The sequence below is a fragment of the Eleutherodactylus coqui genome, chromosome 1, assembly GCF_035609145.1.
Source record: "Eleutherodactylus coqui strain aEleCoq1 chromosome 1, aEleCoq1.hap1, whole genome shotgun sequence".
NCBI lineage: Eukaryota > Metazoa > Chordata > Amphibia > Anura > Eleutherodactylidae > Eleutherodactylus > Eleutherodactylus coqui.
In genome coordinates, this window is record NC_089837.1 from 249,517,417 (window position 1) to 249,543,890 (window position 26,474).

The window sequence follows — 26,474 nt, forward strand, 5'->3', positions numbered from 1 at the left end:
GATGTTCAGGTGAACAAATATTTGGGCCTGGTAATTGGGCCGTGTAAAAGGCCCTTGAAGGGCCACTTGGGTGATTTTTTTTTTCCTATTCATTCATTATTACCCCATTGCATGTAAGTCGGCTAGTTTTACCTTGGTTAGTTATTTATTTTTGTCTGAAACTCACAGCTGTTTTTTCCTCAGATGGTCAGGTGATCTCAGTTCTGACCAGCTTATATCTACTTGGGGTCATTTTCTAGTTAAATTCTTAGTTTGTGTGATGCTGTTACATGAATTCTACCACAAAAAAATGCATACAGGGGAAAAGACACTCCTATCACAGTTCCTGATGATGATTACACAGCTCCTGTCACACAGTTATAATATAGGAGATCACAGCTCATCTGACTGCAATCTTATGTTATGTAGCTAATTTCAGTGACTGTTGAAGGTAATGATAATTAATTAAACTGTCCCATTAGCAGGCAAAAAGGATATAGTCTTAACTATATGCAAAAAAATGCATTGCTGATGGAAAATGGGATAGATGTGAACGTAAAAAAATCTCAGCCTCCAGATGATGTCTAATAAGCACCAGACAGGAAGTTGCAATACACAGACTAGACCTCCAGAGTGTGACAGGCAGTCGGATGAGGGGGGCAGAGTTGGAAAAATGTACTTTCGCCAGAATGGCATTTAAAGACATTCCTTATAGTAGTTTGCGTCTTTATTGCAGTGCCAAAAGGTGTTTTCTGGTCCTAAATTTTAAAAAGTGAAATGATTTAGAAAATCTGTCTGCCTAAGTGCATTCTCTCTCTCAAACTAATGTGCTTGCTCATAGTTACGGCAAGTCCTGGAACATTTATCACAACAAAATGAAAGCCAGTACCTTAAGATACTTACAAGCCTTGCTGAAGTTGCCACTACAAATGGACACAAACTCTTAAGGTAAGAAGGCAATAGAAAAAGCTTCTGAAGCTTGGTTTATAAGTCTATGTGAACGTACTTGTAGATTATCAGCAGTGAAACATATATATATATATATATATATATATATATATATATATATATTTTTTTTTTTTTTTTTTTTCAAATGTTTAACTTCTCACTAGGGTTGGTTACCACAAAAGAAGTTTTTAATGTTTAGCTGAATTCTGTGTATTCAGAACCACTTAAAACAGGAATATAGGGGTCCATGAAAGGCAGCTTTGAACTGTTGTATAGAATGCCCTCCACTTAATGACAAGTCCATAAATGTTTCAGACTTGCAGTACTGTGTAAATGTTTTTGGCAAGTGTGGAAACAATGCTGCAAAGTAGGAATGTTTTTTAAAAAAGTGTTAATAGTTTATTTTTGTTAATAAATGCAGAGTGGGTGAACAAAAGAGAAATCTAAATCACATCAATATTTGGTAGACCACCCTTTGAAAACATCAGTTCTTCTAGGTGCAGTTGCACACCGTCATGAATTTTGTAGGATTATAGGCAGGTGTATGATTAACCAATTATATCAAACAGGTGATAATAATCGTCAATGTCAAATGCAGGTTGAAATACAGTCATTAACTGATACAGAGAGCGCTGTGTAGGAGGCATAAACTGGGTGAGGAACAGCCAAACCCAAACTTTCATGTCACAGGCCATACACCATTACAAGACTGCGGGCAGCCACAAGACGCAAGGTAGTTGTGCATCAGCAAGGTCTCTCCCAGGTAAAGATTTCAAAGCACACTGGGGGTTCAAGCTGTGTTGCTCAAGCTCTTTTGAAGAAGCACAAAAAAACGGGCAACTTTCAGGACCGTAGACGCAGTGGTAATAGTGTCCTCAGTGCTGAGAAATACAGGCAGGGAGGTGTCTGGCTCCAAATTTATTCTGCAGCAGGACAACGACCTCAAACATACAGCCAGTCCCTTCAATAACCCTTTTACATGGGTCAAAAATCTCACATTGAGAATCGTGCACTTTTCATGCACTAGTTGTTCAGTGTTTAAACTGCTTGAGCCGGAGCTGGTTTTTATGCCGGTTTTTATGGATGACGAGCAAGAACCTCACTATTCTCATTCATCGTTAGCTCGCTTTCAAACTGAACAATTATCCAGTTTCACTCATTTGAACAATTTTCTGAATGATAACCATTCCATCCAAATGGGGTTTAAGCGCTATATTCAGTGTAAAGAACAGTGAGTCCTGGAAATAATGAGATCACCCCACACAGCCCTGATCTCTATATCATCGAAAAGTGCAATCTGTGCATGTTGTCCTCTGTGGAAAATCCTCGTCAAATTGTGTATTACCCTACTGGTGCAATAGAGTTCACCTCTACATTTTAAAGAGTGAAATTAGCTGCAGATCCACACTAAATGGTATGGGTTTAACACAAGGTCCACGGGCAAAATGTGCTGCAGATTTTGGTGTTGATCTCCACCAAAATCCACTACATGTGAGTGTACCCTTTAAAAATGCAATTTATTTCTAGATTATTAAAAATGTAACCCTATACTGTACAATCACTTCTACTAACAATATCGTATAGGTGATTGTAATAGAAGGGTTTAATGTGTGGAAGGGATTATTTTAATGTATATGTGGTGATTTACACACTGTGTTCTCTTTATCTCTTCTCTAATCTCACACTGACAGGAGAGTGGAGGAAGAGACAAGGTGAGACACTGATACAGTGCTGACATGCTGGGAAAGTTTGTAGTATACATTCCTTGTCAGTGATGATGTCATCGGGACCTGAACAAATCAGGTCCTGATGATGGCACCTGAACAAGCTGTTAGGAACAGCCTATTTCAGATGTTTTACCCACTGTGTGGGCGCCCGGCAGCAGTAGCGTAAATTTACCATCGGTTGTGAAGGGGTTAATTCACTTTGCCATTTGTTGATGGATAAAAATGAACTAAAAACACTTCTATATTTAAAAACATTCTCACTTTGCAGCATTTTTTCCATAGCTGCATGAAACTTTCATACAGTACAGTTGTGTTAAAGCCCATTTACACGCAAAGACAATCTTTCAAACGGTTGAAAGATTGACAGTTTTAGCAATCAGTTGGCATAAAGTGCTAATGGACACTAATGTCCATTAGCACTTTATCAGCTTCATTTGCATGTAACACAGCTCCTTTGTTCTGACACAGGCTGTCCGCTGAATACAGTGGAATTTCCGACTCCCGTGCAGAACACAGCGAGCGGTCTGTGTTAGCGACTTTCCGGCTGAACAATGGATTTTAAGCTCACCTTAAAATGATTGTTCAGCCGAAGAGTAAACAATGGTAGGTAGCATTTACACTCAACGATTATTGCTAATATGTCATCGTTCGAACGAATTTTGAGCGATAATCGTTGCGTGTAAATGGGGCTTTAGACAGTAAGTGTCGTCTAAATGACCTGTTAGAAATATTGTATGTAGATGGCAGCAAGTAAAATTACACTTGCAGATTCAGTACTTGCGTTTGTGTTTTACAAGTAACCCTATTATGATTATTCCCCGGTGTATGCAGAGGTACCTAGTAAGATACATTTCCTGACCTGTGCTTTAAAATGAGTAATAAGACATTTGACTAGTTGGCATCGGCAACATGACTGTTTTTTGTGCTATTTTCTAAATCTCTCTTATTTTGATTGGATGTCTGATACGGTTGTTAAGCTGTAAACATGTAATCCACATCAATCTATATCTTTCTAAATGTGGTATTGGTTATTTAAAGATTCATTTGATCTTTGCTGTACGAAGAAGTACAGTTTAACAGGAAGTAGAAATTCACATGAAACTCTCCATCAATAGTATCTCCAGTAGTTATGAAGCTCAAATGAAGAGTCTGCTACGGATTGTGCGGATATTCTGTCATGTTTTTCGCCTTGGACCTGCTTCCCCCAGTAATGGAAATGACATGGGCTACAATGGAAACAAAACGCCAAGAAACCAGGTGTTCAAGGTCAGAAAAGTATATGACGTTTTTAGGAAGATAGACCAAAAAGAGATGAATGTGACAAAGCATGCACTCATTTATCACACCCCTACTGAACAGGACGTAAGTTTGGTTATATGATGCATGATCATTTTCATCTTTGTTCAATGATTCCCTTTTTATCTGTCAGTCAAAATGGCATTTTATACTTTCTTGTACAGTGATTTCTTTTCATCTTTTTTTCTTCTTCTCACTTAACACGAAGCTTTATTTTAGAGACACTTAATAGAATATAATAGAAATCAACCAAATTTATAATAAAATGCATCATTTTACCAAAATAGAGCTTCTCTTTACTTTTGCAACCCACTTGGTATAGGGTAGACACAAAGCCTTGCGATAGTACTCACCCCCTTCCCATGATCATTTTCTGGTTTTGTTGCATTACAACCTGAATTTTAAATAGATTTTGGGGGGTTCAAACCATCTGATCTACACAACATACTGACCACAATAAATGTGCAAAATATTGTTTACTAAAGGTACAAACAATAATTAAGATAGAAAACAGTGAACATTAACCCCTTAATGACGCGGCCCTTTTTGTTTTTCTTCCATTTTCGTTTTTTCCTCCCCCCCCTTTTGAAAAATTGTAACTCATTTATTTATCCATCAACTTTGCTGTATGAGGGCTTGTTTTTTGTGGGACGAGTTGTGTTTTTCAATGGTTCTACTTAATGTACCATATAATGTACTTAAAAACTTTAAAAAATTCTAAGTGGAGTAACAAGAAAAGACATTCCGCCATCTTTCAGTGCGTCTTTTTTCTACGGCGTACAAAGGGCAACAAAAGCGACATGATAACTTTATTCTATGGGTCAGTACGATTACTGCGACACTAATATTAAGGCCACAATGGGTATGTCTCTGAAAACGGGACAAAAGGGGGTATCCATTTTGGGGTGAACTTTTTCATTCTTATGTACGCTATACAAAAAAAAATGTTTTTAAAATGACACAACTGACAAAAAAATTAAGATCGAAATTTTTTCCATCTGCTTTGCTCAGATTCATTCAAAAACTGTGGGGTTAAAAAATACAGTACACCCCTAGGTGTATGCGTTAAGTGGTCTAGTTTTCAAAATGGGGTCATTTGTGGGGTTCTGTGTCGTTTTGGCCGCTCAAGGGTTCTACAAGTGGGCAATTGGGCCTAAAACACCTTCACGCAAAATGTCTGTTCTAAAAGCCACCGGCTGCTCCTTTCGTTTTGGGTCCCGTTGTGAATACGGACATAATTTTAGGGCCACAGTGGGTATGTTTCTGAACACGGGACAAACGGGGGTATCTATTTTGGGGTGAAAGTCTTCAATTATGTGTGTGCTGTACAAAAAAATGTTTTTAAAATGACACAACTGCCAAAAAAATGAAAATCGTAATTTTTTCCGTCTGCTTTGCTTAGATTTATTCAAAAACCGTGGGGTCAAGATACACAGTACACCCCTAGAGGAATTCGTTAAGGGGTTTAGTTTTCAAAATGGGGTCATTTGTGGGGTTCTCTGTCGTTTTGGTCCATCAAGGGCTCTACAATTGGGCAATGGGGCTGAAATCGCCTTTAAGCAAAATGACTGTTCTGAAAGTCACCATCTGCTGTTTTCGGTTTGGGCCCCGTTGTGCATATGGACAGAAGATTAGGGCTACACTGGGTATGTTTGTGAACACAGGACAAACGGGGGTATCCATTTTGGGTGCAAATACGCATTTTCATGTGCTTTATAGAAAAAAAATCCCATCTTTTAAATGGCATATTTGCAAAAACATGAAATTTTATTTTTTCTCCTCTAAATTGCATTAATTCCTGAAAAAATCTGTGAGGTAAAAATACTCCTGACCCCCCTCAGTGAATACATTAAGGGGTGTAGTTTTTAAAATAGGGTCATTTGTGGGGGTCTCTATCATTCTGACACCTATGAGCCTTTGTAATCTTGGCTTGGTGCCGGAAAATAGTGTTCCTCAAAATGCTGAAAATCAATGTTAAATTTGCACGTCTCTTAAATGGTTAAAAAAAAACCTGAACTTTTTCTAATGTGCACCCAGAATAAAGTAAACAGATGGAAATATATATCTGATCAAGAATTTGTACAGTATGTTTGCACATATTTGAGATATCGCAGTTGAAAATGTGAAAAAATGAAATTTTTGTTAAAATTTTCCCAATTTTGGCACTTTTAATAAATATACACAAATTCTATCGGACTATTTTCACCACCTAAATGAAGTACAATATGTGGCGAAAAAACAATGTCAGAATCACTTGGATATGCAAAACCTTTACGGAGTTATGCTATGTCAAAATGACACGTCAGATTTCCAAAATTTGGTCTGGTCATTAAGGCGCAAACAGGCTTGGTCACTAAGGGGTTAAAGAATGTTTTTTTTCATGGCCCTGCAACTGTTTGGACTGTTTTGAAAAGGGGTTTTGTCACTGGCAGCTCACATTCTGATCAACGTTACAATCGCACATATAAAGTTTCATTTGATTCCAACAACTCTTTCTGGGTGCCTGATTTTTTTGACAATGAGCTTTTATACACAGTGATTTTAGCAGTAATGTGTTCAGTGTTGGCATATTTGCTATTTCTTGGAGCTTTTAGTGTGCTGGTACACTATTAATAGGTTTGTAATTTGGACTATGTTGTCAGCTCCATTACATTAAATCTAAATTCATTTTAATTCCATGTTGTAATGCAACAGAAAGGAAAAGCACCAAGGGGTGAATCCTTTTGTGAAACACCGTAGATGGATAAATAAGATAGATATTAAGAATAATAAATAACAATAAGATAGAAAATATTGCAAATTACTGAACAACTCTGCAAGATAATAAATGTCATTCTTTTAAAAGCATGTTATTATTTGTGTTGTCTGTTCACTGGGTCTATTTTCCAATGCCAGCTGAATGATCAATGGTATGTTTTAGTGAATTATTATTTTCAGTCCTCTATGTCTGGTACTATGTTTGTCTGTTCAAAATAGCCTGATTTTAAATCAGAACCACTTAGTTGAAGATTGAATACTAAATTCCAAAATATCAACTAACCACTATTCATACATTGCAACATAACCCCCGCCACCCCCCTCTGAACTGGTTTTCCCAACCAAATTGAAACTTCGCTTATGGTATACACTTGCTAGGCAAGTCTATATATGATGATTTTCACTATGTGTGAGGCTATATGCCGAATTATTCTATAGTGATACTAGTATATAGTATATCTTTGCACATTTTCAACATGTATTAATGCTCCCATTTTGCTAGTAAGAATCCCTGTTACCTGCCTCCTGAAAAACTTTAAAAAAAAATAAGCATGATTTTAAACGCCCCCCCCCCCAAGTAGACAGGAATTTGGGGTAAAATGAGATGCTTGTTACAAAATGTCTTTACTACATGTAAATACTCATGAGAATCAGATGAACTGGGTATGAAAACTTTCCTCAAATTAGTCAACCTCACTGCTTCAATGCCTGGAGTATGCAGTTTTTTTTTTCTTCCGGTACTCTAAGGCCGCCTCTGTGACGATCAGGTTCCAACCAGATGTGAAACCACTCTTATAGGGTGGGATTATAATGGCTTCTAATTTTTTTTCATAGCACAGATTAACTTTCTGCATCCACAAATACTGTAACTTATAGTGAGTCAAAATTAGAATTGTTGATTAGCTCAAGAAAATATTCAGCAATACATTAATCTGTGAGGATCATTTATGTTTTCTGCAGATTAATCATTGATAACCTGTGTAACCAATACCTAATGATTTTGCTAACTGCCAAGTGGGTTTGGACACCATCTTCTGTATTTCACATTAATATTGAGATTTGATTTACTTTATAGGTCATAAGTGTTATATATAAAATCCCCCTTCCAACCTTGTACTACACCACCTCTAACAGGAGCTGTACAGGTACTATAAGAGTGGTTTCACATCTGCGCAGGATTCAGTTTGCTTCCTCTGTTTAGGGAGCAGAAAGTGGGGATCCATGTGGTCGAATGGTTTCTGGATGGAACCAAACAGCTCAGCCGGTGGGTTGCATTGACTATAACAGGGTCCCCTCACTTTCTGTCCAGCTGCCAGGGTTTTGGATGGAAAAAAAAGTGCTGCATGCACTACTTTTTCTTCCAGTGTTTTCTGCCGTATCTGCGGCTGAATATCCGCCTGGAGGTTCCTAAGCGGAGGTGAAACCACCCTAAGGCCTCATGTCCACGGGGAAAATCAGATCCGCTGCGGATTTGCAACGCGGATTTGGGCTGCGGATGCACGGTAATTGTCTTTTATTTTTCATGCGGGAGATCAATTGAGCTATGTGCTCTATGAGCTCCCACACGCGTGATCTACACTAAAATGGAGCATGTCCTTTTTTTTCATGCTTCAGAAATTTTTTAATTCACTTTTAAATATCATCCGCGGGTATTTATCTACCCGCGGGTGGTCAATGCATTCCTATGGGGCGCAGATCCACGTGCGGGAAAAACGCTGCGGATTTTAATTCTTATTTTCCCTGTGGACATGAGGCCTAACTCCACTCCATTCATCTGAATGTAGGCTGCAGTTCTTGGATGATGAAACTAGAGTGCACTAATTCTTCAATGGGAGGCACACAACAAATAAAAAAAGAAATCTATAAAACCAGTAATGCCTACAATATCCTTTTCTACTTTTATCTTGAGCATTGTAGTTCCAGCTAAAGCAAAAAGCTGATCTTATGAGCCTGCCTGGGAGACATTCAGCTGCAGAACAGCCCCACACACACTGTTTTGGAGTGGAGAGTAGTCTTTCTCATCAAACTTGGATGGGCCCAGGACCCCAGTTTTACTATCAGTGTTTTTATTTTCCAGACTGACACACAGTTGTTTTTTTTTTCTCCTCATTCATTTCTTTAATGTCCCTTTTAAAGCTTTTGCTATATCAAGGGTGGCAATGGAAAGCAGTTCACATTGTTAGGTCATTCTTGAACTCTGGAACCAGGAATGCATTAATGTTCATATGTGTAACCATATTTATATTATATACTCGTCTTAATTCTTTATCTTACTATATTTCTATACTTTGGTTCCATTCTAAATCAGATGATCAATATTGAAAGTATGTTATTTGATTTGATTCACGACTACTGTCTTCATTGCAGCCTTTAGAACTACTTTGGCATTCATTAGATGAATGGCTTGTGCTGATTGCCACTGAACTGATGAAAAACAAGAGAGACTCTACCGACATCAGTTGCATTTTACTCAAGAAAAAGCCATTGGATCAACAAGATATTTCTTTCGATCATCAATCAACTATTGGAGAGAATGGGAGTACAGAACATCTTTCAGTAACTCCAAGCACTGCAGACTTTGAGAACTGTGAAAATGCTGGGAAGCAGGAAGCTGTTGCAGATGGTCAGGATGTTATCTCAATGACCGCAAATAGGCTCAGTGCTGTCATTCAAGCCTTCTATATGTGCTGCTCTTGCCAGATGCCTCAAGGGTTTGTGTCTTTTTTTATTTGGGTGATAAATGTTGTGTGCTCCATAAAATCTTAATCCAACTTGGAAGAACAAATGTAACTATAATCAAGAAATGGTATATGGCTTTGACAGCCTTAGACGTTTCTGTTCTTTGTCGCGTCATGTGAAATCTAAACATTAGTTCATAATAACTTTTTTTAAGTCCATTTTACATGGTAGAACTATTGTTCTCTAAAAAATCACTAGAAATTATTTTATATAAAAGTAATTTATTCCTGAAAACAGTTTATTTAATTTATATTTTTAATTACAGTAAATCTGTCTAGTAAAGAGAACTTCAATTATAAACTTCTTACCACATATTTGATACATACATTTGTATAGCAATTAGAACTTCTTGATACAGAGCTCCAAATCCCCTTTATGGACATACAGTAACCTAGTTGACAGGGTTGAAAAATGATGGTTGTCAATCAGGTCCAACCTATAATCCTGCCATGTGAATGCCAGTTGTGGATAATAATTCTGGTTACTGTAATCTACCCGTTCCCCTAAATACCTTGCTCGCCCTCTTCTGCATCTGCTTTAGTTCAATTATTTCCTTCTTATATACTGTGTAGCTGCCCAGAATTGTGCATAATATTCCATATTCCAATATTCCAGGGGCCTCTGGGGCGCAGAGTGTTAAGGCACCAGAATGCAGTCCTAAGCTCTCACTCACGACCTGAAGGTTGCAAGTTCAATCCCCGCTTGGTTGACTTAGCCTTCTATCCTTCCGAGTTTGGTAAAATGAGTAAAAAAAATACCTGAAAGCGCTATGGAATAAGTTGGTGCTATATGAATAACAAGTCCCCTTCCTTCCCCCATGTGTGGTCCAACTACTGATTTCTTTAAATGTAAAACTGTTGAAACTACCTCTCCCATGGCATGGTTGCTGGTATTTACTGTCCCATTCCCATCTTTTCAGTGGCAGTTTTACCCTGGATTTTGTAATACATAATTGCAAATTGTGTTTACTCACTTCAACTATATATTCATCCACGTTAAGTTGTGTTTGCCATTTCTCTACCAAGCCCAATCTATCTGTAATATTACATATATTATATAATATTATCCACTTCTCTATTGATTACTTTATAGAGTTACGGTAAATATTATTTGCAGATGTTCATGGATTCTCTCTAGATAATACTCTATAAAGTCATTAATAAAAAAATTGTTAAAAGAACAGAGTAGCAGTGATCAAATTTGTGTCTGTCAATTATTAACTAACGATTATAATCACCGACTTTTTTTGAGCCATGAACCCACTTATATTTTAAGTCGCAGCATTATTATTTATGTGGCACAGTATTAATACTTTAGAGAAATTAGATACACAACATTTGCAATCTTATCCAAGTCCGGTCTAAAATTTATCTACTCCTAGAAATTGATTAGGTTACTTTGACGTATCTTTTTTGAAAAGATATATTTAAAAAAATTGATTTGCACAAAATTTTGCAACTAAAAAGTGCTAGGGTCATAAAAGGTGGCTATTCAATTTTAGCTTTCTATATGTAGTTCTATTTAAAATAGATCTGCTGTTCTTATGTGGCAAGTTCTAATTACTGATATATTGTCTTCTCTAGGATGACTTCTCCAAGATTTATTGAATTTGTCTGCAAACACGATGATGTTCTAAAATGTTTTGTTACACGGTAGGTTTTATTAGTGTCTGTTTAAAAGGAATGTGACGTAGATTTTGTTTAATTTTAGTCTACTAATATATTTGCTATTGTCTGGTCTTTATGTAATAAATACTGTTTATAACATGCATCTTTGAAACTGTAAGATGACAACTAGTTAATGATTGCAGGCATGCAGATATTGGCTTGTGACTTGAATTGTATTGTGTGCTATTTTGTGTGATTTAAGTCCTGCAGATTTTGTGTACTCGAGTTATTCTACAGTAAAAACATATTATGATGATAATCTTATATGGGGTCGACATATTTCACTACACTTTACAATTAAGGGTACATTACCATGGACAGGAGCATCCGTCCCTGTGCGATTTGTGGGAGACCGCACATCTGCATGTTTAACTTTGTTATCGCATGAGACTCCCCCAAAAATAGAACAAGCTGTGATTTTTTTTGTATCACAGCATCACTACGAAAGAAAAATCGCCAAAATAAATAAACTAATTGCAAATAAAGGGTCGTATTTTCATGCAGATTTGTGCATCTTGCAATGCACAAATCTCGCATAATGTTCTTGCTCATGTGAATGCACCCCGAGGAGGTGCATGTGGCAAATTAATTAGCTCATATAAGAGGAGTGAGGCTCTGCTCAGAAGACTTTACTAAGAGGCAATAGAGACCACACAAGAGAACTGCTGGATTTGTACAGTTCAAGACATATTTTGTACAAAATCTGGGGAACATACAAAGCTTTATGAGACACCAGTTACACTTCTGTTGGGCTGCAGCTTCACTAGTCTTAAGAAATCTCACCACAAATGTTTTAACAACACAACTCTTCTGCCAGATATTTAGGTTATTGTACTCCTTCCAATCATGCAGTAAAACACATACGCCACTGCTTCTTGGTCCAGTACAGTATAGCTTAACTTTTCCATCTTGGCCCTTTTTCACGATGTGTTTGGGAGAGCTGTCCTTCCTTTTTGTCTTTTTAGATCAAAATGAGAAATGGATCACACAACGGTGAGGGGAACCATTCTCGACTATTTCCTGAATGAATTTCCCCCAACCCTTTGTGCCATGATCAGATTCACAAGCTCCTCCTTAGACATTATTTAGACTGTTATCCAGAGCTAAAGATGTGAAGAAAGCAACATATAACGATCCACGTTTTCTATTATTTCCTGTTTAGAGCTATCTTAATGGCTGTTGCTCTTTACTATACCACAGGGGCTTTCAGTGTAATATAATTGTGTAAAGTTAATGCTTAAATGAGACTGAATAGTGAAAATGACCCTTTATAAATTAAAGAGGACCTGTCTTGGGATAAGCCCAGCAGGGCTATCTGCATAGCTCTGCTAACTCTATCACCCTTTTTGTTTTTCTCTCACACTTGGCTTCCTTCTCCTGGATGGGCTCTTTTTCGGTTCCACTCCTGGCATTCTCAATGTGTTAAGTGGGTGGTCCCCACCGCTCACTGTCAATGGGTGTTGTCATGCTCTCATTCATGTACAACACCACTCATTAACATTGATTGGTGTTAACCACCAACTTGACACATTAAGAGCACTGCGAACCAGTACTAAGAAGAGCCCATCTGGGCAAGGGGAGGTGAATGTGGGTCAAAAAAACAGGAATAGGGTCATCAGGGTTGTGACTGCAAAGCTATGCAGCCTGCCCTGCTGGCTTAATCAAGTGACATGTTGCATTTTAGGAAATTCAAACGATTATTTTCTTTACTCTGCAGAAATCCTATAATCATATTTGATCACTTTCATTTTTTGTTGGAGTGCCCTGAACTGATGTCAAGATTTATGCATATCATAAAAGCTCAGGTTAGTATAGTTTATTTTCACAAATTCCGGCATTTTTTTTTTTAAGTTTAAGGGATCGTTACCTAACACCATGACTTTTACTGGGGACATATGCTATTTAACTTGACCACTGTTGTGATTGGCTGCTTTTATGTCTCTCTATGTTATATATGCAGCATATTACAGCATAGACTTCTACATTAATGAAGTGTACATGGCTAGCGTGTGGCCCCCCCTGCATACGGGCGGAAATTCCACGGTGGGATTTTCCGCAGAGTTTCCGCCCGTGTCCGCTGCCATAGGATTGCATTACAAAACGCAAACCTATGCACACAGCTGCGATTTGTCCGCGTGAAAACAAGCGCAGAAAACAAATTGTGGCGTGTTCTATTTCTGTGCGGGTCTTGCAGAGGTCCGCACAGAAATGTCAGCAGGGACGGGCGGGCTCCACTCTGCGCATGCGACAGCTAGCCAGCACACAGCGCAGAGAGGAGACGTCTGGAGCAGGTAAGCCGCAGGTCTCTGCAGGGGCACAGGTCCGCATCCCGCTGGGAGAATTCTCGCAGCGGGATCCGTCCCTGCCGTCTGCAGGCAGCCTATGTAGTGTTTTTCTTCAACTGCTCTGAAACTGTAACTACAGCAAAAGTGAATCAGTTATGACTTCCAGGGAAAACGACAACAATTCAAAGCAGTTGGCCGATGAACTGCCCCAATGTCATGAGTGATATGGTGTGCTCTGATTGGGTTGTGCGATACACAGTCTCCAGTGAAGCCAAGCTTCTAGGACATCCAGACCAATAGCCTGTGGACAATTGACAGCTGGGGATTGGCTAGGGAATGGCAGGCCTCGAATGGGAGGCCTGTGTATAACTATTCAATCTGTGTGTCCACGGGTGCCGCATGGCTACCATCAATGCCAGAACTACATATCATTTAGCTATATTGATTTAAAGCAATAAAACTGAATTCTTGGATATCAAAGTCTACGCCCTGACGAGATCTTGAAAATAGATGGAAACACGTAGGCTTGCTAGATTTTATATGAATGGTTACTTTTTGAGTTTGGATGAAGCTTAGAAGTATTAACCCTTTCCAATCCAATTTGTATCCTGGTTTTCCTAGGGGGCTTAGTCTTTTTCTGCTGTTATACAATGGCGCTATATGCTGGCTAAAGCCAGTACTGCATGAGGTGACACATTGGATAGGCTCCGACAGCAGAGAGGCTGGCAATATACAGTAAGAGAACCCCAATGGACGTCTTCCAACATCGGAGCTGTGCAGCCTTAAATCATAATATCTTCAGACGTCAGACAGTGGATTGGAAAGGATTAATGCTGTACCCTAGCAGTTTTTAGGGGCAGTAAATGGGTTAAAATAGCGTCATGTATAGCACTACCTGTTTTCCAGCATTAGATTTATGTAGATACTTGCTTCCTTTACATTAGTGAAACAAAAGAAGCTGGAGATATAGTGCAAGATGATGAAAGGTAGCCAGTGCCAAAAATCGTGCTGGCTTTCCTTTGTATAGCATATATGGCTTTGGATAACACTTTTGTGAGTGTTGGATTTATATATTTTAAATAGTCTAAATAAAGGTTTGGTTTTAGTCCCATTTTTCTCCACACTTTATATTAATAATTCTCAGTGAAGTGATGCTGCTCTGTAACTGTAGTTACTGCATGCAAAGTTCAGTTCCTTTAGCTTAGTTCTTACAGGAAACGGTGAATCAGTTATGATTACTTCTGGCTGTCCAAACTTTATCGATTTTGATGTGTGAAATAATCAGTTAGCTGATGTAATTTTGAAAGTGATAGCGCTATTATAAAAGCCATACCATGCTATATGCATCAAAGTGATGAGCAAAACTTTTGACATGTAGATTGAAATACTTAAATGCAGATCCTTTTTCCACCTCCGTTGTCTACTAAAAGCTAATTTTAATAGGAAAGTTGTTTGATATGAAACACCCGTGAAGCAAGTTTTTTCACTGCTTCACTCATCTCAAGTTATAAGAATTTAGCTAGAAATTGGTAGAATCTTATTAGAACCCGGATTGGGTATAAATATGTATCAGACTGATTAATGGCAAATTACACCAATGAATATGTGAAATAGTTATTTTCTCAGGTGTGAGAAGATTAATGTTCTGGTCCCAATATTCATAAATAAGTAAGGTGATTACACTCACACATTACTATTTCCATAAGCAGAATTAGTGAATTCATGGCCTTTTTCTCCACCATTTTCACTTGGGCAACTTTTTTATTATTCTAAAATGGATTTACTAGGGTCATGTGACATACCAGGGCTGTTAATTCTTTTCAACTGTTCCATCAAATGCAAGTTTCCCAAGTGTCTTTTTCTCTGGTCCTTAAAGGAAGTCTGTCACCTAATTTAAGAGAAATAGATTACGTGTGCGCTGTTATAACGAATCCATAGTGCAGCCGAGAAGCAGTCGCCATACATGTGCCTGATCGCTCAGAGCGGCGCACACACATTGCGGTGAAACGCAGACATTACAAAGGACAGAAACTACAGTTTTTTAACCAATGGAAAGTGAGTGAGCTGGGACTGCAGACAAAGGTGGACCGCTCATCGGACGGTCTTGGGCTACTTTACATATGGCTTGTGACACTATTGTGCAGGGATATCTCAGCAATGCTAAAACTGTAAACTAACAAAGGTATCTATGGATTCATCATAACAGCACATATGTAATTGTATAAAGTTTAACTAAGGCATAGCTCCTGGGATGAGACTCTAGGCCAGTGATGGCGAACCTTTTAGAGACCGAGTGCCAAAACTGCAACCTAAAACCCACTTATCTATCGCAAAGTGCCAACATGTCAGGGGGCGGGGCTTATCATGACGTATGATTGTACCCCCGTTGTTCTAAAAAGGGCCGGGCCGCTTCAAAATAGACAGGGTACAGATTTTGACTGCTTTTTGGATGTGGAAATACTGCAGAATGTCCTCAGCGGAAATTTCTATGGAAAATTCTGCAGCATTTCCGCATCCAAAAAGTAGTCAAATTCTGCACCCGGTCTATTTTGAAACAGCCCTGCCAATTTCCGCCACATGTAAACATACCCCAGCGGTAATAGTGACACCCCCCCCAGCAGCCCCAGCGGTAATAATGACGCCCACATCACAGCGGCCCCAGAGGTAATAGTGACCCCCCACAGCGATAATAGTGACCCCCACCACACAGCAGCCCCAGCGGTAATAGTGACACCCCCCCAGCAGCCCCAGGGTTAATGGTGACCCCCACCCCACAGCGGCCCCAGCGGTAATAGTGACCCCCCCACAGCGATAATAGTGACCCCCACCACACAGCAGCCCCAGCGAAAATAGTGACCCCCACATCACAGCGGCCCCAGCGGTAATAGTGACCCCCACAGCGGCCCCAGCGGTGATAGTGACCCCCACCCCACAGCGGCTCCAGCGGTGATAGTGACCCCCACCCCACAGCGGCTCCAGCGGTGATAGTGACCCCCACCCCACAGCGGCCCCAGCGGTAATAGTGTCCCCAACAGCGATAATAGTGACCCCCCAGCGGCCCCCAGTGCATTAGGGACACCCCCCAGTGCAGTAGTGACACCCTCCAGCGGCCCCCCAGTGCAGTAGTGACACCCTCCAGCGGCCCCCCAGTGCAGTAGTGACACCCTCCAGCGGCCCCCCAGTGCAGTAGTGACACCCTCCAGCGTCCCCTCAGTGCAGTAGTGACACCCCCCAGCGTCCCCTCAGTGCAGTAGTGACACCCCCCAGCGGCCCTTCAGTGCAGTAGTGACACCCCCCAGCGTCCCCTCAGTGCAGTAGTGACACCCCCCAGCGGCCCTTCAGTGCAGTAGTGACACCCCCCAGCGGCCCTTCAGTGCAGTAGTGACACCCCCCAGCGGTCCCCCAGTGCAGTAGTGACACCCCCCAGCGGTCCCCCAGTGCAGTAGTGACACCCCCCAGCGGTCCCCCAGTGCAGTAGTGACACCCCCCAGCGGTCCCCCAGTGCAGTAGTGACACCCCCCAGCGGTCCCCCAGTGCAGTAGGCACACCCCCCAGCGGCCCCCCAGTGCAGTAGGCACACCCCCCAGTGCCCCTCCCGAGACCCACATACCTCCTCCTCCTGGAAGCTCAGCTTCTCTTCTGGTCAGCGATGGTCCGATGGTCCCGGCATGCATATTAATTTTTCTTACCCACTTCTGCCTCAATAGGTAATTCCCAGCAACCTGATTGGTTGTTTGGTGAATCAGTCAACCTAAACAACCAATCAGGTTGCTGGGAATTGCTGATTGCTGCAGAAGTGGGGAAGAAAGTGTTAATATGCTCCCAGCACACACTGTGCCACACACGCTGCTGGACGCCTCCCCCCTCCGGGCTGAACCAAGTAGTAGGAGACGTCGGGGCAGGGGGGAGAGGGATTCCTGCTGCACACTAAAGTCAGTGTGTGCCGGGATCAGCGCGGCTAGCAGTGCCGTTTGTGAATGCCGGCAGGGGAGCCGCGGCCCTGCTGGTATTCACAAGTGGTGAGCGGCCGATGGGGCGCGTGCCAGTAGGGAGGGCTCTGCGTGCCGCCTCTGGCACGCGTGTCACAGCTTCTCCACCACTGCTCTAGGCAATAATCACTCTGACAAAAGGCAGACTTACCTGGCATGAGCGGGCTGCCATGAAAGTCCCCAGAGCGTCACTGGGGACTCCAAATCCAATAAGTGTGGAGAGAAGCAACAAACAAAAAATATATTAAAAAACCCAGCGCTCCAGGGGGCAAGTTGTAAATAAACGAGTGATAACAAGGGATGACTTACTTCACAGGGGGCTTGAACAAGATCCCCCCTAATTCTGATAGGCGATTATAAGTAATGGTGCTCCCAGCGATAATGTGGATATTCACAGATATTTTATTCAGCAACGAAGGCCTAAAAAGCCCCACAGTTTACATACATGTTAAAAATAACAAACCTGCTGATGGAGGGAGTTGGTAACGCGTTTCTGTGTACTTCAGACACCTTCTTCGAGCCTAATTTAGGATAGCTTCATGCTATTCTGGCTTTGATGGACGGATTTTTTTTTGCATTTTTTTTTTTTAACACCGATAGTGGATGTACCAAGCCAATTCTTCTGACAGGGGTGAGCACGTTACTGTATCTATGTAGTAAGCTTGGTTTCTAGTATCATATTTATGTAGTAAGGTTGGTTCTGGTCCTGTATTTATGTTAGAATCTTAGTTCTAGTGCTGTGTTTCTGTTACATAAGGTGGATGTTTATGAGTTAAGGACTGGCTGCTGTTTCTTGGACACTTCTATATGTTTGTCCCCCAGGTTAAAATTTAAACCCTTATTTTTTTTACATTGCATTGAAGGAGCCATAACTGTTATTAGTTTTCTGTCAACATAGCCGTATGAGGGCTTGTTTTTTGTGGGACAAGTTTGATTTTTAAATGACGTAACTTTGTAGTACTGTTAAGGACTGCTAGGTCACATTAACCTTTCAAGCCTTGGGTTCCAAATCAATTCGTATCCGGTGCACCACGGAGGCCAAGAACCACACAGAGTCGGTTTCTAGTTCTCCTCAGATACGTAGAGAGAGCCCCGGCAAGTATATAGCTCACTCTGCTTAAGGCGTACGTACTCTGAGCGTTTATTGACTTGGTATAGTTCTAGTACAGGAAAGAAATACGTCATTAGTCATGGGGTTAATCTTATTGGGTTAGAAAAACATCAAGAATCGTGCATTGTTCAGCAATCAGCGTAGTGAGAATATATCTGTAATCGTCCTCCCTTGTATCCACTCTGTGATTCAGGTGGCTGTAGTACAGTCAGTTCCTTTGTCCAAGTCTGCGAATGTAGGTGTGGGACGCCTTTTTCTGATAACAACTGTGTCCAGACTTGGTTCTCATGAAAAAGAAAAGAGACACATCATTAGACATTGCACCGAATCTCATGCTCTAAAGCTATTTCTGCTTGAATTATTGTTTCACTACACACAAGCTTATTTACATCTTATAATGCTCCATTTTGTATCTAGTGGCCATTTTGAGACAGATTCTTCCATTTTATGGACCTGTACCTTCTCAGTACATATGATGTCTTGTATAAACTTGAACTCTTTTTTTCTTTTGAGGATGGGCTAATTTTGTTGTTTATTCTAACCGCAAAAGAAAAGGAGGCACATCCAAGCGTTAACTTGGATGTGACTTGCCAGCTATAGTGTCCCCCCCTTTTTTTTAACAAAGCACTCCCTTCCTTCCTACAGATAGGCGAGTACAAGGGTGTACATTGCTGGAACTATCAAATCCATTTTCTTCCCTCTCCTAAGAGGGAAGTATATACCCTGCAAAGAAGTGAGTATTCCCTGTCCCCTTACCTCTCCCTCCTTTCTGTCCTCTCTTGGCTTCTACAACCCCTATCCAGACTGAACTGGTACCTCTATGGTTGGGAGGTTTCCTTCGGGAGGGACTGCTGCTGCTGTTTGTGTCCTGCAAGATCTTTCCCCTCAGATGGGTGCAGGACGTTGGGTGCATGACTCTGCTATGGTTTTCATCACGCCTGGTGTGGTTTGCCGGGTGCCACAAGCGGTCTCTCCTACAGGAATTTCGTTAGAAGCTGTGACTTTTGCGGCGCATCATCGTTGGCTGCTTTCTCTTGTCCCCTCATTGGCATTTCACCAGCCAGCGCTACAAATTTATTCCCTGGCATAGGCCTAGTCAGGCCACTCCCAACGTGTGGTCACACTTGGGGAGGGGTGTAGGTCATTATGCTGGCAAGAACGATGGAGACAGGGCTTCCTCTGATCTCCACCAATTCCTGCATAGCACATCTTCCTTCCTGGGTGTCCATTGGATATTGGGTGACTGCTGAACAAGGTCTGCCCCACATTTTTTCACCAGGTCCTCCAACCTCAGTTTCTTCACTAGGGTTTGCTGGTACTTGGAGTACCGCACATACATGATTTCAGAATTTCTCTTATGAGAAGCTCCAAACCAGTTCATTGACCTCCAACTCTGCTCTGGACTGGGCAAGCTCTGATTAGTGGCTAGCTTCCCTGTGCTGTTGCGTCTCCTGCAGTACCCCTTACAGTAGGCCTGTATTGTAGTATTTCTGCAAGTGCTGTTTTAGTGCCATATCTAACTCTAGACAGGGGCCAGCCAGAGCCGCATACTACACGAAATCTCGCTGTAATACTAAATTTACATGTAGCCAGTTTGAACTGTTTTGTTCTAACTGCATTTTATTGTGGCAGGCGGCTGTAGAATCGACAACTGGCACCCCCTTCTGCCCAGCCTATACAAAGCGCTGAACCAGAATGGGCATATTCCATATTACAGGTGATTGTTAACCTCTTATTAACGCAGGAATCTGCCCATGGTAGACATTGAGGAGAACTAGACCTTTCCACTCCATTATCTAGATCTCCTGCATCACCATCTTGTTCAGTTCTTCCTGAACTGCAATTGCAAATCTCCCTCCAGAGACATTAGTCGATCAGAGGGTAATTTCTCAGATTTTCCACTCTGATTCCGATCTGGATTTAAAACGGGCCTCTTAAATTTCCACTATGGTGGAAAGCTTCATGGTTACCATAAGGGATTCCTTTAAAGTTTTAGATCAGACTCTTACTATGTCAGTGGCAACTTTTTCATTCAGACATCCAAAGCTTTCTCCAAAGGTGTTCCCTCCTCATGAAGGGTTCGATGATGTATTGAACAAGGAATGAAATCATTCCGATAAACACTAAACCTAAGAGTCTAGATAATATGTATCATTTTAGTAACTTAGTAAAAAAAAAAGTGGTCGTCTTCACCAGCAGTAGATGCATGAGTGTCCCGTTTGGCGAAACACACCACTCCCTCTATGGCTCACACTTTGTCTTTTTAAAACGTTCATCACAGGAAACTCAAGTCACTAGTCAAAACTTTCTTTGAGGCAGTGGGGTTGGCAGTCAGGCCAGTTTCTTCCTCTATTTGGGTCCAACTGACAGGGCTACCAGTTTGGGTCCAAGATAACCATGCAACTGCCATCTTGTGCATAAGGCATTAAGGCAGGAGTTGTAGCACCAAAATGTGGAGGAAATAGCAAAGATCTTGACTTGGGCTGATGATCACCTTCCAGCACTCTTGGCAGTCCACATACTGGGAGCAAACAACTAGATAGCCAACTTCCTCAGCAGGGAGACATTTGACCTAGGAGAATGGGCACTACATCCCAAAGTCTTTCAGGCATTTATTTAAAGCTGGGGCCAACCGGGTGTTGACTTCATGGCGTCCAGAATCAAACGCTAGCTGCCAAACTTTGTGGCAAGGTATCAGAACTCCCAAGCTTGAGCAGTGGAAACACTATTAATTCCATGGACAGAATTCCAATTTTTGTATGTCTTTTCCCTCTTCCCACTAATCCCATAACTTCTCAAGAAAACCAAGATGGAAGGCCTTCCTGTGATTCTCATCACCCCAGATTGGCCCTACAGGGCTTGGTTCGCAGACCTCATCTATCTGCTTGTCGACTCTCCGGGGCCCCTCCCTCTTCGAGAAGATCTTCTCTTACAGGGACCCCTCTTCCACCCAAATTTGTCTACGCTTTGTTTAACTTTGTGGTGGTTGAAGCCGCAGTCTTGAGAGCCCGTGGATTTGTAGAACCCTTTTAGTCAAACCATTATGAAGGCTAAGAAACCTTCCTCCCCCCAGGTTTATGATCACATTTGGAAAAATTTCTTTCACTGCTGCGAACAATGCAACTTCTATCCTATGAATTTCTTTTTATCCCCCTGTTCCTTAAAGGGTCAGATATACGCACTATCAATACATTTACAAGATCCACTGGTCTCAAAGTTGGCTGTCAGTACTTTTCTACAAGGGGTCGTTCACGTCGCCCCTCTATTCCATTCCCCTGTTTTTACTTGGAGCCTTCATCTCATACTGGATGTGCTACTGTCTCATCCCTTCGAGCTGTTAAGTGAAGTTCCAGCTCATCTGTTGGCCTGGAAGGTGGCCTTCATTGTAGGGGTCATTTTGATCGCAATTTTGTCGGCAAAGACTCCGTTCACAGTCCTTTGTCAGTAGAAGGTTGTCCTGTGACCTGTCATCTCCTTTTCTAAGGTGGTGTTGGCTTTCCACAACAATCAAGACATCGATTTGCTATCATTTCATCCCTCCACAGTTATTCCAAGAAAATGCGCTTATCACAAACTGGATCTAGTGCAAGCCTTGCGGAACTACCTTTCTCAATCGGCCTCTTTGGGACGCTCTGACTCTCTGGCCATAATTCCTGATATCCCAAGATGTGGCCTTGCGACTTCCAAGGTAGTCATCTCTTGCTTGATTCTATCAGTGGTGGTAGAGGCATATCGTGCCAAGGGCAAAACGCCTATATTCCGTGTTATGGCGCATTCTACTCAGGCAGTGGGTGCCTTGTGGAGGTACATAATGGGGCTTCCGCTATGCAGGTTGCTTAAGGCCACTATATGGACCTCTTTGCATAACCTTTTCAAAGTTTTACTGGGTGCATACTTTTGCATTCGTGGATGCTCCCCTGAGTTGGAGAGTTTTACAAATGGTTATAAACTGACGGGTACTTTTCCCACACTCCAGGGACTGCTCTGGAACGTTCTCCTGATTTTCAGCTGTGCTGACCAATGATATGTGCGAGAAAACAAGATCTTTCTGCTTACCGTAAAATCTTTTTTCTCGTCTCTTTCATTAAGGGACACAGCACCCACCCATCTGTTAGGATTTTTACATATATTCCTTCTTGTTGGATAGTTCTCTTTGCAGGTGCACATAATGCTGCAATGAGCTACAGTTTTTAATGGTTTGGTTGTCATGTTGTTACATCAACTTTTATTTTTTGTATTCTACTTGGCTGCTCCTACATAGCTTGGTGCCTGCAGGAAGGGTATAGCTAGTGCGAGTAGCTAATGCTATTCTGCTTAGTGTCTACCTCCTAGTGAACGACATGAGAAACACATTTTATGGTAAGCACAAAAATCTGGCAATGCGAGGTTTTGTTTTTTCATGGAAGAGTTGTAGTTTTCATTGATACCATTTTTGAGTACTTCATTCACCATGCAGGATAAATAACAAAATAGTTCTATTGTTTTGTGGAGAAAAATGTTTTTCTTTTTACAGTGGATTTTTAAAATTAAACTTTATTGAACTTTTCTTAATACTACATTTAAGTCTCTCAAGTGATAATTCAATCGCTAGCTTGGTATACTGCATTACTTAATACAATTTACTATGCCTATGACAGCTGCTTAATAGACTCTGTTGGTGGCAAGGTCTGACAGGCTCAGTTACATGGCACAAAAAACATAAACCAACCCCATGGATAACAGTTGTTTATATTAACTCCAAAGCCAGAAAAATAAGTGCCCAAAAGGCAAAATTAACTCATTGGTTGCATCCCTTTGAAAACATAACATTTATTATATTTATTTTAAAAAACCCTTTCAAAATATAGGCAAAATGAAAATACAGGCCTCATGCACAACAAATGCAGAATAATATCCACTGGAAAAAATAATATTGAGGTTCCATCTATTTATCAAAATAAAAACTAGACACTTGGCCCCCCTGACGTGCCTTCCAAAACTTGGCTGGGGCTATAGCCTGGCTATTTCTGGTGAAACATGTCTAGTTTTTCGATCATGCTCTCAATCCATATAGTCTGATAAATATATGGGACCACTAGGTCTGCAGCAAGGATCTGAATATTATATTTATTGAATGCATGAGCAGGGGACTCCCTCTCTCACCCATCGGACCCCCACGATGCAATAGCGGGGTCCCTATGGGTTGCTATGGTGCCCAGAGGCTTGAATATAGCCTCCGGGTCTGCTAGCTATGTTGGCCTATAAGGCTCAGCCTCGGGCTGACGTTCATGGGCGTTCTAATGCACTACTATACTGCAGTAAGGTAGTGTATTAGAAGAGTGATAAAATATGGTGACAATGAAGTCTCCTAATAGGACAAAAAGAAAAAAAAAGGTAAAAAATAAACCCACTATTCCTCCTTTTACTATGTAAAAAAAAAAGCCTCACATGTTGTGTTGCTGCATTCACAATGACCCAGACAAAAAAGGTAGTACATTATTTAACCCGCATAGTGCACACCATGAAAAAAAATACAAAATAGAATAAAAAGTAATCAAATTGTTGCAAGGCTCAACAAATGGTACCATTAGGCCTCGGTCAGACAAAAAGAAATGCGCTGCTCGTATATGCATAAAACTCGTGTACAGGCAAAGTTTCATATGTGCAGGAAGAGAGAGAAACCCCGCAGTGCTTTAGTATTTCCCCAGAGCAGGGGCAGTGAGCAGAGGTAAGAGCTATGGGGGCTTTCACCATAGCATGGAGAGACAGAGCGGGGCTATGGGGAAACCCTTCATAGCTCCGCTCACTGTCCCTGCTCTGCGGAACCACCCCTCTCCCCCATAGCAGCCCTATCTCTCTCTGTTATGAGGAAATCCTGAGGGATATCCCCATAGCGCAGAGAGATGGTGGGGCTTGGTAGAGGGGGCAGGGCTAGAGGTCTCTGTCCCACCCCTAGCCTCACCCTTTCATAGTTTGCTATGGGGATTCTCTCTAGCCCTGCCCCTTCCTCCCACGCTCTTGGGGGAAGCTCTGGGCAAACCCCTGATACCCCCCCTCCCCCCTCTCTCCCGCTATAGGGAATTCCTTTGGAAAGAGTGGTAGAGGGAGTCCCCTACTGCTCCCCCCCACTGCTGGGGAATTGCCCAGCAGGGGGGCAGTAGGAATACCCTGCTGCTTACAGCAGGACATTTAGAAGGTGCTGCCCACAAGCACCTTTCAAATGTCCCGTTGTAAAGTCCTGTCAGTCCCCACGAGGATTAACAGGAACCTATGGGAGTCCCCTCATCGCCGACAGGAGTTAACAGCGGGACATTTAAAAGGTGCTTCTGGCCAGCACTTTTTAAATGCCCTGCTGTAAGCAACGGGGAATCTATTCCCAGCGCAGAAGTTTCCATTAACTCCTGCTCCCATAGGAGTCAATGGAAACTCCTACCGGTGTGCATCGGCTTGGGGAATTATTTTTAACATATCATTTACCCTGCAAGGTGAACGCTGTTAAAAAAATTTCATCCCGCAAAAAACAAGCCCTCATAGAGCTCAGTGGATGGAAAAATAAAAATGTTATGGCTCTTGGAATGCGGCAACACAAAAGCAAATCTTTAAAAAAAAAAAAAAGCTTTTTTTGGGGTACAAAAATGGCAAAACTTGAAAGAAACGTATGAAGCTGGTGTCTCTGGAATCGTGCTGACCTAGGGAAGAATGTTGTCACACTATTTATTTTGCATTTTACTGTACTCCCTAAAAATGAAATCCAGAAAACAAATGAATTTTCTTTTCTACAATTTCACACACAAAAAAAAAAAAAAAGTTATGCAATACATTATATGCACCCAAAAATGAGGTCATTAAAAAATACAACTTGTCCCACAAAAAACAAGTCCCATATGGCCATGTTGACGGAAAATGTTAAAACTTGTGGCTCCTGGAATGCGACGATGAAAAAAAAACTGAAAAATGAGTTGGTCATTAAGGTCTCCTGTCGACAGGCAATATTTCACTGCGTTATCCACAGCAATAATCCGCACGCGGGTAACGCAATGAATGCTTTCCGTAAGATAACTATGGAAAGCGCAGACCGATGTACACAAACAGAAGTCCGCCACAATTTTTCGCTCACGTATAAAAATCGCAGCATGACGCGATTTTTCGAGATTAACCTATTATAATAGGTTCATCGCAGAAAATCGCGGCAGAAATCCGCGGCGGTAAAGCGCAATGCCCGTGAACAGGCAGCCTAATTCTCAAACAGCACTGTACTGAACCTGCATTGTTTTCAGTGGGGCTTCTTAGACAAGTGGTTTAGCCAAGCATTTCTAACTCGCGCTAAAACGAATTCCGCCTTTTTTATTTTTGTGCATTCAGCGCTTTTTTAACGCACCACATCACCCATTGCAATGATCGGGTGCGTTGTCTAAAACGCCATTCTAAAATGCTATAAAACGCTATCAAATGTTGATCTAAATCCCTGTGTGAGGGTAGCCTAAGGGGTTAAATTATCTAATACAAGGTATGGGTCACTTACATGTGAGACATGTAGGCCTTTGCTAGGCCTCCGGCTGCCATGCGAGTCCATCGGCACCCCACAATTGTAATGCAGGGTGCTGATGGTTGACAGGGGGGGGGGTCCCTTTTACGTGCAGTGATTGCTGTTGATCGCAGCTAAGAAGGGATTAAATGATCAGGAATGGACGTTATTCTGCTCCTGGCTGTTATAGCAGAAGCCTGTTTTTTCTTAAACAGCTGAACCCCTGCTATTTCTGACGCAGGACAACCATACTTGTTTAAACCTGCACCTTCGTAAAAAGGCATATGTGCAGGTTTAAAGCCCATTAATGGCCACTGTAAAAAGGTTTATTGGCAGTCACAAAGGGGTTAAGTAATAAAAATTATATTGATCGTGTTCTGCAAAATTTGCAAAACTCTAATAAGACAACATCTTGCCGTTGGTTTTTAGCTTGAGCCTTCGACCTGACCACAGACCTAGGTTAGCTGACCTT

General features: G+C 41.5%; 1 protein-coding gene across 3 annotated transcripts in view; it reads left to right on the forward strand.

The window, feature by feature from the left end:
- Positions 1–26,474, forward strand: part of HACE1 (HECT domain and ankyrin repeat containing E3 ubiquitin protein ligase 1) — a 104,873-nt gene that overhangs the window by 38,510 nt on the left and 39,889 nt on the right. For 2 of the 3 annotated variants that reach the window (XM_066608072.1, XM_066608088.1), the window contains 5 exons: positions 821–927; positions 3,770–4,016; positions 9,075–9,418; positions 11,030–11,098; positions 12,831–12,918. In XM_066608072.1, the coding sequence (XP_066464169.1) occupies positions 821–927; positions 3,770–4,016; positions 9,075–9,418; positions 11,030–11,098; positions 12,831–12,918 (855 nt within the window). The remainder of the gene's footprint in view (positions 1–820; positions 928–3,769; positions 4,017–9,074; positions 9,419–11,029; positions 11,099–12,830; positions 12,919–26,474) is intronic. The other variant, XM_066608080.1, reaches the window with a different exon arrangement.